Consider the following 15311-nt stretch of genomic DNA (forward strand, 5'->3'; position numbering starts at 1 on the left):
GTTTCTCCATAGGACAACGGTCAGGTCAATCAGCCTGAAACTTCTGCAGCACGCGCCGCAAATCAGGGGAGATGGCAGACAAAATTACCCCCTCTTTAAGAATACCCGCCGGCTCCGGAACACCCGGAGAGTCAGGCACAAAACTCCTTGACAGAGCATCAGCCTTCACATTCTTAGATCCCGTAAGGTATGAAACTACAAAATCAAAACGGGAGAAAAAGAGCGACCATCGAGCCTGTCTAGGATTCAACCGTTTGGCAGACTCGAGATAAGTCAAATTCTTGTGATCCGTCAAGACCACCACGCGATGTTTAGCTCCTTCAAGCCAATGTCGCCACTCCTCGAATGCCCACTTCATGGCCAACAACTCTCGATTGCCAGCATCATAATTGCGCTCAGCAGGCGAGAATTTTCTAGAAAAGAAGGCACATGGTTTCATCACCGAGCCATCAGAACTTCTTTGCGACAAAACAGCCCCTGCTCCAATCTCAGAAGCATCAACCTCGACCTGAAACGGGAGCGAAACATCTGGCTGGCACAACACAGGGGCAGAAGAAAAACGACGCTTCAACTCCTGAAAAGCCTCTAGAGCCGCAGAGGACCAATTGACCACATCAGCACCTTTCTTGGTCAAATCAGTCAACGGTTTAGCAATACTAGAAAAATTAGCGATGAAGCGACGGTAAAAATTAGCAAAGCCCAGGAACTTCTGCAGGCTCTTCACAGATGTCGGCTGAGTCCAATCATAAATGGCCTGAACTTTAACAGGGTCCATCTCGATAGTAGAAGGGGAAAAAATGAAACCCAAAAATGAAACCTTCTGAACTCCAAAGACACATTTTGACCCCTTCACAAACAAGGAATTCGCACGAAGGACCTGGAACACCATTCTGACCTGCTTCACATGAGACTCCCAATCATCCGAAAAGACCAAAATGTCATCCAAATATACAATCATGAATCTATCCAGGTACTCTCGGAAGATGTCATGCATAAAGGACTGAAACACAGATGGAGCATTAGAAAGCCCGAATGGCATAACCAGGTACTCAAAATGGCCCTCGGGCGTATTAAATGCTGTTTCCATTCATCGCCCTGTTTAATTCGCACAAGATTATACGCACCACGAAGATCTATCTTGGTGAACCAACTAGCCCTCTTAATCCGAGCAAACAAATCAGACAGCAGCGGCAAAGGATACTGAAATTTGACTGTGATCTTATTAAGAAGGCGGTAATCAATACAAGGTCTCAAAGAGCCATCCTTCTTGGCCACAAAAAAGAACCCTGCCCCCAATGGCGACGACGACGGGCGAATATGACCCTTCTCCAAGGATTCCTTTATATAACTCCGCATAGCGGCGTGGTCTGGCACAGATAAATTAAACAGACAGCCCTTAGGAAACTTACTACCAGGAATCAAATTAATAGCACAATCGCAATCCCTATGAGGAGGTAGGGCCCCGGATTTGGGCTCTTCAAATACATCCCGGTAATCTGATAAAAACTCAGGGACTTCAGAAAGAGTGGAAGGCGAAATTGTCAACAATGGAACATCACCATGTACCCCCTGACAACACCAGCCGGACACAGACATAGATTTCCAATCCAACACTGGATTATGGACCTGTAGCCATGGCAACCCCAAAACGACCACATCATGCAGATTATGCAACACCAAAAAGCGAATATCCTCCTGATGTGCAGGAGCCATGCACATGGTCAATTGAGTCCAGTACTGAGGCTTATTCTTGGCCAAAGGCGTAGCATCAATTCCTCTCAATGGAATAGGGTACTGCAATGGCTCCAAGAAAAAACCACAGCGCCTGGCAAACTCCAAGTCCATCAAATTCAGGGCAGCGCCTGAATCCACAAATGCCATAACAGAATAGGACGACAGAGAGCAAATCAGAGTAACGGACAAAAGAAATTTAGACTGTACCGTACCAATGGTGACAGACCTAGCGAACCGCTTAGTGCGCTTAGTACAATCGGAGATAGCATGAGTGGATTCACCACAGTAAAAACACAGCCCATTCCGACGTCTGTGTTCTTGCCGTTCAGCTCTGGTCAAAGTCCTATCACACTGCATAGGCTCAGGCCTATGCTCAGAGCATACCGCCAGATGGTGCACAGCTTTGCGCTCACGCAAGCGCCGATCGATCTGAATGGCCAAGGACATAGACTCATTCAGACCAGCAGGCGTGGGAAATCCCACCATGACATCCTTAAGGGCTTCAGAAAGACCCTTTCTGAAAATTGCCGCCAAGGCACACTCATTCCACTGAGTAAGCACAGACCACTTTCTAAACTTCTGACAGTACACCTCCGCTTCATCCTGACCCTGACACAAAGCCAGCAAGATTTTCTCTGCCTGATCCACTGAATTTGGTTCATCATAAAGCAATCCAAGCGCCAGAAAAAACGCATCAACATCACGCAATGCAGGATCTCCTGCCGCAAGGGAAAATGCCCAGTCTTGAGGGTCACCACGCAACAAAGAAATAATGATTTTTACTTGTTGAACGGGGTCACCAGAGGAGCGGGGTTTCAAAGCTAGAAACAGTTTACAATTATTTTTGAAATTCAAAAACTTAGATCTATCCCCAGAAAATAAATCAGGAATAGGAATTCTAGGCTCTAACATAGGATTCTGAACCACAAAATCTTGAATGTTTTGTACCCTTGCAGTGAGATGATCCACACAAGAGGACAGACCTTGAATGTCCATATCTACACCTGTGTCCTGACCCACCCAAAGGTTTAGGGGAAAAGAAAGACAAAACACAGTGCAAAGAAAAAAAAAATGGTCTCAGAACTTCTCTTATCCCTCTATTGAGATGCATTAATACTTTGGGCCAGCTGTACTGTTATGGACCTGGTGGTTAGGAGCACCCGGCACGACCTGATAGTTAAACTCACACAGGACAAGCTCTGGGATGTGGGAACTCTGCTGACCGCAGACCCTAATCCTATCACAACAACTAGAAATAGCCGTGGAGCGTTCCTGACACTCCCTAGACGCCTCTTCACAGCCTAAGAGCTAGCTAGCCCTAGAGATAGAAAATAAAGCCTACTTTGCCTCAGAGAAATTCCCCAAAGGAAAAGGCATCCCCCCACATATATTGACTGTGAGTAAAGATGAAAGTCACAAACGCAGAAATGAAACAGGTTTCAGCAAAGGGAGGCCAGACTTACTAAACAGACAGAGGATAGGAAAGGTATCTTTGCGGTCAGCACAAAAAGAGATAGAAAATAAAGCCTACCTTGCCTCAGAGAAATTCCCCAAAGGAAAAGGCATCCCCCCACATATATTGACTGTGAGTAAAGATGAAAGTCACAAACGCAGAAATGAAACAGGTTTCAGCAAAGGGAGGCCAGACTTACTAAACAGACAGAGGATAGGAAAGGTATCTTTGCGGTCAGCACAAAAAACTACAAAAGACCACACAGAGTGTGCAAAAAGACCTCCGCACCGATTAACGGTGCGGAGATGCCACTCTGCATCCCAGAGCTTCCAGCTAGCAAGACAAAATCATGATAACCAGCTGGACAAGGAAACAATGAACAAATAATAACTATCAGGAACTTAGCTTCTGCTGGAGAAGACAGGTCACCAGAAAGATCCAAGAGCGAACTGAACCAATGCAGGAACATTGACAGCTGGCATGGAGTAACGATCTGAGTGGAGTTAAATAGAGCAGCCAACCAAAGGATAAACCACGTCACCTGTGTAAGGAACCTCAGAAGCAGCAGCTTCACTCACAGCCACCATAGGGAGTCCATGGACAGAACTCGCCGAAGTACCATTCACAACCACAGGAGGGAGTTCGACAACAGAATTCACAACAGTTTGCACTCAAAATCTCACGATACATGGCCCCATTCATTCTTTCATGTACACGGATCAGTCGTCCTGGTCCCATCCCTTTGCAGAGAAACAGCCCCTAAGCATGATGTTGCCACCCCCATACTTCACAGTAGGTATGGTGTTTTTTGGATGTAACTCAGCATTCAGTCTCCTCCAAACACAACGAGTTTTGTTTCTACCAAACAGTAAGACTTTGTTTTCATCAGATCATATGATATTCTCTCAATACTCTTCTGGATAATTCAAATGCTCTCTAGCAAACTTCAGACAGGCCCGGACATGTACTGGCTTAAGCAGGGGGACACGTCTGGCACTGCAGGATCTGAGTCCCTGGCGGCATAGTGTGTAAATGATGGTAGCCTTTGTCACGGTGGTCCCAGCTATATGCAGGTCATTCACTAGGTCCCCCTGTGTGGTTGTGGGATTTTTGTTCACCGTTCTTGTGATCATTTCGACCCCACGGGGTGAGATCTTGCGTGGAGCCCCAGATCAAGGGAGATTATCAGTGGTCTTGTAGGTCTTCCATTTTCTTATTATTGCTCCCACAGTTGATTTCATCACACCAAGCTGATTGCTTATTGCAGATTCAGTCTCCCCAGCCGGTGCAGGGCTACAATTTTGTTTCTGGTGTCCTTCGACAGCTCTTTTGTCTTCACCATAGTGGAATTTGGAGTGTGACTGTTGGAGGTTGTGGGCAGGTGTCTTTTATACTGATAACAAGTTCAAACAGGTGCCGTTACTACAAGTAATGAGTGGAGGTTAGATGATCATCTTAAAGAAGAAGTTACAGGTCTATGAGAGCCAGAAATCTTGCATGTTTTTAGGTGACCAAATACTTATTTTACACCATACTTTGTTAAATAAATATTGCCAAATCAGACAAGGTGATTTTCTGGATTTTTTTTTCTCATTTGACTCTCATAGTTGTGGTCTACCTATGATGTCAATTACAGGCCTCTCATCTTTTTAAGTGGGAGAACTTGCACAATTGATCACTGACTAAATACTTTTTTCACCACTGTATGTAGTAATAACTTAACTCAATTTATTGCAATTTTTTTAAATTCTTATTGACCGATTTTCTTGGCGCCTCCCCACCCCATCTGTGTTTTCTTACATGCAGTTTTCATGATCTCCATAGAAGCGTATAGAGAAGTTCACAAAAAAACACACAGATCAGCACCGTCTTTAGATGCACAGTGGGACGAAGTTTTCATGAAATCACATCCACTGTTCTTGGACAGTAAAATGCAGAGGGTTTTTTCTGCAAAAATGCAGCTCTAATAACATAGCATTTACGCTACTTGTGAATACAGAATTAAACGTTTGAGACTTCCCCCAGTTTCAGTATTAGCACCCTATTATTTTAAGATGACAAGGGATAACCCTGTTGTGAACCATTCTTATGACAGATATTGACTAGACTTGCAAGGACTCCTTTATTTTAAAAAACATAGTGAATATTACATGGGACATTATGTTTTCACAGTTAGTGAAAGGGTCCAGCTGACAACCCTTTATTAACCCCTAAAGGTACTTCATACTGTATGTCATATCTGTGCCTTTCATGTGGGCTCACAAGCCAAGCCCGCGTCTTTGCCCTTACAAAGTTAATTAGACGTAATGTGCCTCTAACATCCAGCAAAAAGTAAAAAAAAGTTTTTAAAAATGTGAAAAAATATAAAAAACACAAACATTAAAATCATAACCCTTTTGCCCCATTGAAAATAACGCAATAAAAAAACACATATTTGGTATAGCTGCATTCAAAAATGTCCGATCTATCTATATATAAAATAAATTAATCCGATTAGTAAATGTCGTAACAAAAAAAAATCAAAACGACAGAATTACAGTTTATTGGCCGCCACAACACTACAAAAATACAATAACAGGCTATCAAAACATTTTATCTATCCCAAAATGGTATCAGTAAAAACTTCAGCTTAGGATGCAGAAAATAAGCCCTCAGACACTCCCAGATCCCGAAAAATGGCAACAAAAACTAAAAAAAAATTCTTACAAATCTCCTATTTTGTTTTTTGCATCACTTAATAAAAAGAGCTATACATGTTCGGTATCTGTGCATACTGACCGGGAGAACCATATAACCAATATCACTTTTTTTGCAATTTCAACTCACTTGGATTTTTTTCCCTGTTTTCTAGTACACTGTGTGGTAAAATGAATGGTGTCATTCAAAAGTACAATTTGTCCCAAAGAAAAAAAAACCTGTCATATGGCTATATTGATTGTATAATACAAATTTATAGCTCTTGGAAGAAAGGGAGAAAAAATAAAAATGAAAAATGGCCTTTAATGAAGTGCTGATATAGCAAAATATACTGGATGTTCTACAGCATAAATTGTACAACTTACCGCAGGTCACCTCCATTCATCAGAGTCATTACTAAGCAGACGTCATTCTTTGTTTGGAACGCATATGCCAAAGAAACAATAAATTTACTATGCACTTTAGCCAGAATCCGTTTTTCCACCATGGCACCCTGTAAATAGAGAATAGAATTTTGTGTAATTTTGTTGTATTCTATAATGTAGTAATTAAAGGGAACCGGTCACCCCGAAAATCGCGGGTGAGGTAAGCCCACCGGCATCAGGGGCTTACAGTTAGGGCCAGAAATATTTGGACAGTGACACAATTTTCGCGAGTTGGGCTCTGCATGCCACCACATTGGATTTGAAATGAAACCTCTACAACAGAATTCAAGTGCAGATTGTAACGTTTAATTTGAAGGGTTGAACAAAAATATCTGATAGAAAATGTAGGAATTGTACACATTTCTTTACAAACACTCCACATTTTAGGAGGTCAAAAGTAATTGGACAAATAAACATAACCCAAACAAAATATTTTTATTTTCAATATTTTGTTGCAAATCCTTTGGAGGCAATCACTGCCTTAAGTCTGGAACCCATGGACATCACCAAACGCTGGGTTTCCTCCTTCTTAATGCTTTGCCAGGCCTTTACAGCCGCAGCCTTCAGGTCTTGCTTGTTTGTGGGTCTTTCCGTCTTAAGTCTGGATTTGAGCAAGTGAAATGCATGCTCAATTGGGTTTAGATCTGGAGATTGACTTGGCCATTGCAGAATGTTCCACTTTTTGGCACTCATGAACTCATGGGTAGCTTTGGCTGTATGCTTGGGGTCATTGTCCATCTGTACTATGAAGCGCCGTCCAATCAACTTTGCAGCATTTGGCTGAATCTGGGCTGAAAGTATATCCCGGTACACTTCAGAATTCATCCGGCTACTCTTGTCTGCTCTTATGTCATCAATAAACACAAGTGACCCAGTGCCATTGAAAGCCATGCATGCCCATGCCATCACGTTGCCTCCACCATGTTTTACAGAGGATGTGGTGTGCCTTGGATCATGTGCCGTTCCCTTTCTTCTCCAAACTTTTTTCTTCCCATCATTCTGGTACAGGTTGATCTTTGTCTCATCTGTCCATAGAATACTTTTCCAGAACTGAGCTGGCTTCTTGAGGTGTTTTTCTGCAAATTTAACTCTGGCCTGTCTATTTTTGGTATTGATGAATGGTTTGCATCTCGATGTGAACCCTTTGTATTTACTGTCATGGAGTCTTCTCTTTACTGTTGACTTAGAGACAGATACACCTACTTCACTGAGAGTGTTCTGGACTTCAGTTGATGTTGTGAACGGGTTCTTTTTCACCAAATTAAGTATGTGGCGATCACCCACCACTGTTGTCATCCGTGGACGCCCAGGCCTTTTTGAGTTCCCAAGCTCAACAGTCAATTCCTTTTTTCTCAGAATGTACCCAACTGTTGATTTTGCTACTCCAAGCATGTCTGCTATCTCTCTGATGGATTTTTTCTTTTTTTTCAGCCTCAGGATGTTCTGCTTCACCTCAATTGAGAGTTCCTTTGACCGCATGTTGTCTGCTCACAGCAACAGCTTCCAAATGCAAAACCACACACCTGGAATCCACCCCTGACCTTTTAACTACTTCATTGATTACAGGTTAACGAGGGAGACGCCTTCAGAGTTAATTGCAGCCCTTAGAGTCCATTGTCCAATTACTTTTGGTCCCTTGAAAAAGAGGACGCTATGCATTACAGAGCTATGATTCCTAAACCCTTTCTCCGATTTGGATGTGGAAACTATCATATTGCAGCTGGGAGTGTGCACTTTCAGCCCATATTATATATATAATTGTATTTCTGAACATGTTTTTGTAAACAGCTAAAATAACAAAACTTGTGTCACTGTCCAAATATTTCTGGCCCTAACTGTATCTACAGCATTCTGTAATGCTGTAGATAAGCCCCCGATGTTACCTGAAAGAGGAGAAAAAGACGTTATATTATACTCACCCAGGGGTGGTCCCGCTGCTGGTCCAGTCGGATGGGCGTCTCTGGTCCACTGCGGCACCTCCCATCTTCATTCCAAGATGTCCTCTTCTGATCTTCAGTCACGGCTCCGGCGCAGGCGTACTTTGTGTGCCCTGTTGAGGGCAGAACAAAGTACTGCAGTGCGCAGGCGCCAGAAAGGTCAGAGAGGCCCGGCGCCTGCGCACTGCAGTACTTTGCTCTGTCCTCAACAGGGCAGACAAAGTACGCCTGCGCAGGAGCCGTGGCTGAAGATCAGAAGAGGACGTCTTGGAATGAAGATGGGAGGCGCCGCAGCGGACCAGAGACGCCCATCCGACCAGACCAGCAGCGGGACCGCCCCTGGGTGAGTATAATATAACGTCTTTTTCTCCTGATTCAGGTAACATCGGGGACTTATCTACAGCATTACAGAATGCTGTAGATAAGCCCCTGATGCCGGTGGGCTTACCTCACCTGCGATTTTCGGGGTGACAGGTTCCCTTTAAAGAAACAAAGAAAAAACGTTTACACTCTGACACCAAAAGAATGTTTTCTTCAAGTTACTGAGAGCCTGCATTAGGTATAATGGAGTATGTTTTATAAGGAGTAACAAAGGGGTATCACAGAACATCAACAGTATATTTGCGGCGCCCCAGGGTCCTTGTCGTCGCAGTGGTATTGCTTTCCTCTCGGGGAGAGTGATGCTACGTTTGGAGCCAATGAAGGATAACTGCATCCAGGTAACACAATGCATGCAACATGTTCACACTACAGACCAGAAGCGGGAGCTCTAAGCCTGTTTTAGGTGAACTCCCCTATAAGAACATCCTGATCTGGGGGGAAAGAGGTCAGTTCCTGTCAGAAAGACAGAGGGAAAGGAAGCAGAGGAGCAGTGTAGCCTGAAGTGCTACAGCTCCTGGGAAGATACATTCAGAAGGCAGAACTGTATTGCAGTGAGCATGCAAGGAAAGCAAAGCAAAGGAAAGGATGCCAGAAGGGGACCAGCCCAGCACAGGTTGCCTCCTTCTGAGGCGCAGAATCCCGGTAGCCAGAACACCGAGGGAGTAAGGACATTTATGCTTTACTCCAGAGACTGGTAGGACAGCTAATTGCAAGTTACTTGCAAGTTACCTGTCCACACCTACACCCAGGAGGCACGGTGGCACCCCTCAGAGGCCAGGGCATGATAGAGTCCCTATAAACAGCCTCAAGCCACCAGTCATACGGGTTTTGTCCTATCCTATATGGGGGACAGAGAGAGACACACCACATCTGTGAGACCCTTATGTGAAGCTATAGGCAGTAAGGGACTACACCATTGCAGTGCAAAGGAAGGCTATTGATTTTGACCTGGATAAGGGAACTCTGGACTTGCCTCCAAACCGGCCGGACTCTGCCTGCCCTGTGATCTGGTGCCCTGGACTGTGGATGCTGAAGTCTTCAGTAAAGGTAAAGAGACTGCCACCTTGTGTCCTCGTTCTCCTCTGCGCCTCTCACCATCCACCATCTACACACCAGGAAGCCCTGGGGACATACTTCACCTCTGGGAAGGTATACCATCTAGCTGTCAAAACATCACCCCAGCGGACCCCTTAAAGCAGCGTTGGTCACCCTGACCAAATACCACAGGTGGCATCACAAACACAAACTTTATCCCTTTAAAGACCTTTCCCCTTTACACGGACGTCCCAGGGCTATGGACCGGGTCAGCCACCATGACATCCCACTGTGAACCACAGGACCCGGTACCGAGTACCCCACAGCCCCATGGGGGCGCTCCATATTTATTCATCTAAAAGCTACAAGAGAATAAATGAGCAAAAACCCTGCTGTAACTAAGTAAATAAAAAGCAAAAAAGTGCATTTAAATAACAAAGAGGTTTTAGTAATACTGTTTGTGATAAAAAAAATACCACAAAAGCCATTCCACCATGACAAGGTAACTCTGATCGGGACGGTTCTAAACTGTCTAATATTAAAACCTTACCATGTGTCAATGTTGACCTCAGTGTGAATAAGGGCAGACAACAGGACTGGGCCCAGCCAGTGGAACACCAGTCTGGGGGAGCCTTATATACAATCTCTAGCTCAGAAACAGAGAGGCCACACCCGCCTTGCACAGAATGCAGTAATACAAAGAAAAAACACATAAATTGCACTTCACTTGAATTGGTACACATGCAGCTCATAAGCGCATGTTCACATTGGCCATGAAATATATAAAACCTACAAGAGAAAAAATGAGCAAAAACCCTGCTGTAAATACGTAAAAAGCAAAAAGTGCATCTAAATAACACAGAGTTTTTAGTAACACTGTTTTTGATCAAAAATAGCACAAAAGCCATACATATAGTATATTTATTCGGTATACTGTATATGTTTTGCTCAATATTCATTTAAAGGAGCTGTCATCTACTTTTAAATCAATAACCTATTTTTATGTTAGGTCATCAATGGGGGTTAAAATTTACTGCATCTCGATGATCAACTATTATCACCTTCCGTAAAAATTAAATGGATCACTCTGCTATGGTGTCATTGCTAGAAATTGCTAGAAATTGACATCATCGACCAGTATTTAGAATATGATTTTAAAATTGTGATTGCCTGGTTGCTAGGGAATCCCCACATGTACTTAAGCTGGCTAACAGATGTAAATCATTCAGCTGCGGCGCTAAAATCTAGCACTTACAAATACTCGAGTGTGCTCGGGAAATCTCGAGTACCGAGTATATTCGCTCATCATTACTCGAAACACGTCGATCTTTCCTAACAGTGTATTAGTGCCCGACAATATGTGTTACTCATTTTAATAACATTTCAATAAAAGTTATTTTTTAGCCACTTCCACCCATCGCTGGATCCTTCCTTCCTTTTTTCTATTTCTCATGGCTGCTCACCTCGATCAGTGTGGGGTGTTGTGTTGTGAATTCTGTGGCAGAGCTCCCTCCTGTGGTCACAAGTGGTACTTCGGCTGATTCTGTCTGTGAGCTTCCGTTGGTGGAGGAGAGTGGTACTGCGGCTTCTGAGTTTCCTTCCTCAGGTGATGTGGTGAAGTCGTTAGGTGCTGCTCTATTTAACTCCACCTGGTGCTCTGATCCTGGCTTCCAGCCAATGTTCTAGTATTGGACTTGCTTCCTCCTGGATCGTTCCTGTGGCCTGCTGCTCTGCATAGCTAAGTTTCGCTTTAGTTATTTTTGTTTGCTGTTTTTTCTGTCCAGCTTGCTTATTTGTTTTTTTCTTGCTTGCTGGAAGCTCTGGGATGCAGAGGGTGTACCTCCGTGCCGTTAGTCAGTACGGAGGGTCTTTTTGCCCCCTTTGTGTGGTTGTTTGTAGGGTTTTGTGTTGACCGCAAAGTTACCTTTCCTATCCTCGCTTTGTTCAGAAAGTCGGGCCTCACTTTGCTAAATCTATTTCATCTCTACGTTTGTCTTTTCATCTTAACTCACAGTCATTATATGTGGGGGGCTGCCTTTTCCTTTGGGGGATTTCTCTGAGGCAAGTGTTATGGCTGGCAATCAGGCAACACAGAGTGCAGTAATCAGCGCACATACAGAGATCTGGCAATAACCAAAAACAATAGGACGAGCTCTGAGACGTGGAATCTCTGTAGACTGCAGTACCTGATCTATCCTCACACAACTATAAGCAGCAGTGGATTGCGCCTATCACTACCTATGCAACTCGGCACTGCCTGAGGAGCTGACTAGCCTGAAGATAGAAATACAAGCCTGACTTACCTCAGAGAAATACCCCAAAGGAATAGGCAGCCCCCCACATATAATGACTGTTAGCAAGATGAAAAGACAAACGTAGGAATGAAATAGATTCAGCAAAGTGAGGCCCGATATTCTAGACAGAGCGAGGATAGCAAAGAGAACTATGCAGTCTACAAAAAACCCTAAAACGAAAACCACGCAAAGGGGCAAAAAGACCCACCGTGCCGAACTAACAGCACGGCGGTGCACCCCTTTGCTTCTCAGAGCTTCCAGCAAAAGTTAATAGCAAGCTGGACAGAAAAAACAGAAAACAAACTAGAAGCACTTATCTAGCAGAGCAGCAGGTCCAAGGAAAGATGCAGTAGCTCAGATCCAACACTGGAACATTGACAAGGAGCAAGGAAGACAGACTCAGGTGGAGCTAAATAGCAAGGCAGCCAACGAGCTCACCAAAACACCTGAGGGAGGAAGCCCAGAGACTGCAATACCACTTGTGACCACAGGAGTGAACTCAGCCACAGAATTCACAACAGTACCCCCCCCTTGAGGAGGGGTCACCGAACCCTCACCAGAACCCCCAGGCCGACCAGGATGAGCCACATGAAAGGCACGAACAAGATCTGGGGCATGGACATCAGAGGCAAAAACCCAGGAATTATCTTCCTGAGCATAACCCTTCCATTTGACCAGATACTGGAGTTTCCGTCTAGAGACACGAGAATCCAAAATCTTCTCCACAATATACTCCAATTCCCCCTCCACCAAAACAGGGGCAGGAGGCTCCACAGATGGAACCATAGGTGCCACGTATCTCCTCAACAACGACCTATGGAATACATTATGTATGGAAAAGGAGTCTGGGAGGGTCAGACGAAAAGACACCGGATTGAGAATCTCAGAAATCCTATACGGACCAATAAAACGAGGTTTAAATTTAGGAGAGGAAACCTTCATAGGAATATGACGAGAAGATAACCAAACCAGATCCCCAACACGAAGTCGGGGTCCCACACGGCGTCTGCGATTAGCGAAAAGCTGAGCCTTCTCCTGGGACAAGGTCAAATTGTCCACTACCTGAGTCCAGATCTGCTGCAACCTGTGCACCACAGAATCCACACCAGGACAGTCCGAAGACTCAACCTGTCCTGAAGAGAAACGAGGATGGAACCCAGAATTGCAGAAAAATGGAGAGACCAAGGTAGCCGAGCTGGCCCGATTATTAAGGGCGAACTCAGCCAACGGCAAAAATGACACCCAATCATCCTGGTCAGCGGAAACAAAACATCTCAGATATGTTTCCAAGGTCTGATTGGTTCGTTCGGTCTGGCCATTAGTCTGAGGATGGAAGGCCGAGGAGAAAGATAGGTCAATGCCCATCCTACCACAAAAGGCTCGCCAGAACCTCGAGACAAACTGGGAACCTCTGTCAGAAACAATATTCTCAGGAATGCCATGTAAACGAACCACATGCTGGAAGAACAAAGGCACCAAATCAGAGGAGGAAGGCAATTTAACCAAGGGCACCAGATGGACCATTTTAGAAAAGCGATCACAGACCACCCAAATGACCGACATTTTTTGAGAAACGGGAAGGTCAGAAATGAAATCCATCGAAATATGTGTCCAAGGCCTCTTCGGGACCGGCAAGGGCAAAAGCAACCCACTGGCACGTGAACAGCAGGGCTTAGCCCTAGCACAAATTCCACAGGACTGCACAAAAGCACGCACATCCCGTGACAGAGATGGCCACCAGTAGGATCTAGCAACCAACTCCCTGGTACCAAAGATTCCTGGATGACCGGCCAGCACCGAACAATGAAGTTCAGAGATAACTTTACTAGTCCACCTATCAGGGACGAACAGTTTCTCGGCCGGACAACGATCAGGTTTATTAGCCTGAAATTTCTGCAACACTCTCCGCAAATCAGGGGAGATGGCAGACACAATGACTCCTTCCTTGAGGATACTCGCCGGCTCAGATAACCCCGGAGAGTCGGGCACAAAACTCCTAGACAGAGCATCCGCCTTCACATTTTTAGAGCCCGGAAGGTATGAAATCACAAAATCAAAACGAGCAAAAAATAACGACCAACGGGCCTGTCTAGGATTCAAGCGCTTGGCAGACTCAAGATAAGTAAGGTTCTTATGATCAGTCAAAACCACCACGCGATGCTTAGCACCCTCAAGCCAATGACGCCACTCCTCGAATGCCCACTTCATGGCCAGCAACTCTCGGTTGCCCACATCATAATTACGCTCAGCAGCAGAAAATTTCCTGGAAAAGAAAGCACATGGTTTGAACACTGAGCAACCAGAACCTCTCTGTGACAAAACCGCCCCTGCACCAATCTCAGAAGCATCAACCTCGACCTGGAACGGAAGAGAAACATCAGGTTGACACAACACAGGGGCACAGCAAAAACGACGCTTCAACTCCTGAAAAGCTTCCACGGCAGCAGAAGACCAATTAACCAAATCAGCACCCTTCTTGGTCAAATCGGTCAATGGTCTGGCAATGATAGAAAAATTACAGATGAAGCGACGATAAAAATTAGCAAAGCCCAGGAATTTCTGCAGACTCTTTAGAGATGTCGGCTGAGTCCAATCCTGGATGGCCTGAACCTTAACCGGATCCATCTCGATAGTAGAAGGGGAAAAGATGAACCCCAAAAATGAAACTTTCTGCACACCGAAGAGACACTTTGATCCCTTCACGAACAAGGAATTAGCACGCAGTACCTGGAATACCATTCTGACTTGCTTCACATGAGACTCCCAATCATCTGAGAAGATCAAAATGTCATCCAAGTAAACAATCAAGAATTTATCCAGATACTCACGGAAAATGTCATGCATAAAAGACTGAAAAACAGATGGAGCATTGGCAAGTCCGAACGGCATCACCAGATACTCAAAATGACCCTTGGGCGTATTAAATGCCGTTTTCCATTCATCTCCCTGCCTGATTCTCACCAGATTATACGCACCACGAAGATCAATCTTAGTAAACCAACTAGCCCCCTTAATCCGAGCAAACAAGTCAGAAATCAATGGCAAGGGATACTGAAACTTAACAGTGATCTTATTAAGAAGGCGGTAATCAATACACGGTCTTAGCGAACCATCCTTCTTGGCTACAAAAAAGAACCCTGCTCCCAATGGTGACGACGACGGGCGAATATGTCCCTTCTCCAGGGACTCCTTCACATAACTGCGCATAGCGGTGTGTTCAGGTACGGACAAATTAAATAAACGACCCTTAGGGAATTTACTACCAGGAATCAAATCGATAGCACAATCACAATTCCTATGCGGAGGTAGGGCATCAGACTTGGACTCTTCAAATACATCCTGAAAGTCCGACAAG

General features: G+C 44.7%; 1 protein-coding gene across 1 annotated transcript in view; it reads right to left on the reverse strand.

Moving 5' to 3' along the window:
* The window catches only part of GRK1 (G protein-coupled receptor kinase 1), a 142045-nt gene that overhangs the window by 35303 nt on the left and 91431 nt on the right, over positions 1 to 15311 (reverse strand). The window contains exon 2 of the mRNA XM_069760205.1: positions 6250 to 6377. Coding sequence (XP_069616306.1) covers positions 6250 to 6377 — 128 coding nt within the window. The remainder of the gene's footprint in view (positions 1 to 6249; positions 6378 to 15311) is intronic.

This window comes from Ranitomeya imitator, chromosome 3 (assembly GCF_032444005.1).
Source record: "Ranitomeya imitator isolate aRanImi1 chromosome 3, aRanImi1.pri, whole genome shotgun sequence".
NCBI classification, from domain to species: Eukaryota; Metazoa; Chordata; class Amphibia; order Anura; family Dendrobatidae; genus Ranitomeya; species Ranitomeya imitator.